Source organism: Nematolebias whitei, chromosome 17 (assembly GCF_014905685.2).
Source record: "Nematolebias whitei isolate Nwh7 chromosome 17, NemWhi1, whole genome shotgun sequence".
Classification (NCBI taxonomy): domain Eukaryota; kingdom Metazoa; phylum Chordata; class Actinopteri; order Cyprinodontiformes; family Rivulidae; genus Nematolebias; species Nematolebias whitei.
In genome coordinates this window covers 41,270,531-41,272,798 of record NC_056514.1, presented here as the reverse complement: position 1 = coordinate 41,272,798, position 2,268 = coordinate 41,270,531, and the positions used below count along the sequence as shown (strand labels likewise).

Below are 2,268 nucleotides of genomic sequence, written 5' to 3'. Positions count from 1 at the left end.
TAACCAGATGATTCAATAACCAGATGATTCAATAACCAGATGATTCATTAACCAGATGATTTAATAACCAGATGATTCATTAACCAGATGATTCATTAACCAGATGATTCAATAACCAGATGATTCATTAACCAGATGATTCATTAACCAGATGATTCATTAACCAGATGATTTAATAAGCAATTACCTGCTCCAAAGTGGACTGAGAGAAGTTGAACTCCTCAAAGTTGAACGTTTGTTTGGCTGAAAACAGAAAAACATGAAATGAACAATAGGAGCGACGTCTCTGAGGGGTTGGAACTGTGCGTGTTTGTAGTTTTTAGATGAGTGTTTTTCTGGACTGAACAGAAGATGAAGTAAACATAAATGTTTTTAATGTGAGGTATTCATTTATCCACCACCAGCCCCTGATCCTTTGAGGAAACTTTAAAATAAGTAGAAAGCACTGTTTCCTCAATGATCAGGTGATTTGTTTACAAACATATGGCAGCAGCCATCTTGGATTTTGACATGGCCACCCAGTTTGTGGCAGGAAGCTTTCTTGCTCCTAGATGTAGCCACAAACCAACACGGAGGGACGGAGGGTACGACCAACCCCCTCTTTGCTGTGTGTGTGTGTGTGTCTCACCACTCTCTAACTGGGAGAAGGCCTGGGACAGAGACCTGACGTCCTCCATGGGGATCTTATAAACCATCAGAGTGGTGAAGCTGCAGAGAGAAACTCATCATCTTCAACTTTACACAATATTTTACTAACACCAGAGTGTTACAACATTTAGATGTCTGTCTCCTGTGTCTCAGTTAAACTATGACTTCATGTTTTGGCAGCACGACGGTTCAGTGGTTAGCACTGTTGCCTCACAGCAAGAAGGTCCTGGGTTCAATCCCCAGTTGGACCGGGGGTCTTTCTGTGTGGAGTTTGCATGTTCTTCTCGTGTATGCGTGGGTTTTCTCCGGGTACTCCGGTTTCCTCCCACAGACCAAAAACATGCATGTTGGATTGATTCAGGTCCAGACCTCCCTTATAAAAGAGTTCTGTGATCTCAGTGGAATTTACCTGGTTAAATAAAGGTTCATAAATAAATAAATAAATTTAGAGTGGCTGTGTTGAAAAATAATTTGTATTTTCTATAAAAAGTTACTTTTTCATTTCAGCCTGAGCTTCAGCTCATGGTGCGTTCACTGCCCCTCAGGAGTCTGCAGATCGTGGTGCGTTTACTACCCCTCAGAGGATAGTGAAACGATTTATATTTGTTGATTTATGACAAACTGGTTTTAAACCCTGGACACAATGAGACGTTCAAGGAACACTGTTCATTTGTGGCCTGAATGTTCCTGAATATTCTCGTTTTTCAGCTCGTAAGTCGTTCAGCAGTTTTTGGGCTATGTCAACGCATCCTGCATCGAAACGTTCGGCTCGTTCAGGACATTCCTGCCGTGGCCTTTGGTATTTGAGCAGTTTTTATGTTTTGAAATATTTAGCTTTGTCGGCCATGTTTTCCTCATTGAAATGAATGGAGCTCTTCACATCAGACCCTTCAGCTGTTTTCAGATTATAATCTATTCGTCTCCATTTCATCTTATTCTGCTCTGTTCAGCTGTTTTTCGGCAGCTGACATCATTCATGCTGTCGTTTCTCAGGACATGCAGTTTCTCTGGTTAAAGATGAAACCCGTCTCTGGGACCAGGACTGGGACAGGATGCTCCTGTTTGGACCCACCTCTCCTGCCGGACAGCGTGAGGGAAGATTCGAAGGATCTCTGTGTGCAGCAGCGCCACCTGCTGGAGGCCCGTCAGCTCCTCCCTCAGCTTCACCTCCAGGCTGTAGCCTCGGCCGTACTTCCCCTTCAGGTGTTGGATGGAGCCGATGCACCTGGTGGACAAAACGGAGCCGTGAGGCTGCAGAACCATCTAGGAACACATCTGAGGGGTCTCTGAAGCTTCAGAACCTCAGCTGGCCCGAAACCATGATGGCCACGCGGTCGCAGACGGCCTCGGCCTCCTCCATGTAGTGTGTGGTGAGAATGGCTCCTCTCTGACGGTTCCTGAACGCAGCACGCATGGCCCGCCTGCAGGAAGGCATCATGAAGATCAGCTGATTTTAACCAGAACCAGAACCTGACTGTGAAACATTATTCATCTGAGCTGCTAAAAGACGCGAGACAAATCTGTTCTGCAGGAAACGTTTATTCTTCTTCCGTCAGATGCTCCCGTCATAATGTTACTGAAATATCGTCTCACCCCTTCATGTTTTTATTTACTGAAATA

At 44.8% G+C, this 2,268-nt stretch overlaps 1 protein-coding gene across 1 annotated transcript in view; it reads right to left on the bottom strand.

The window, feature by feature from the left end:
- The window catches only part of abca5 (ATP-binding cassette, sub-family A (ABC1), member 5), a 22,299-nt gene that overhangs the window by 493 nt on the left and 19,538 nt on the right, over nt 1–2,268 (bottom strand). The window contains exons 33-36 of the mRNA XM_037691712.1: nt 1,950–2,069; nt 1,721–1,873; nt 629–708; nt 188–243 (exon numbers count right to left, since the gene is read on the bottom strand). Coding sequence (XP_037547640.1) covers nt 188–243; nt 629–708; nt 1,721–1,873; nt 1,950–2,069 — 409 coding nt within the window. The remainder of the gene's footprint in view (nt 1–187; nt 244–628; nt 709–1,720; nt 1,874–1,949; nt 2,070–2,268) is intronic.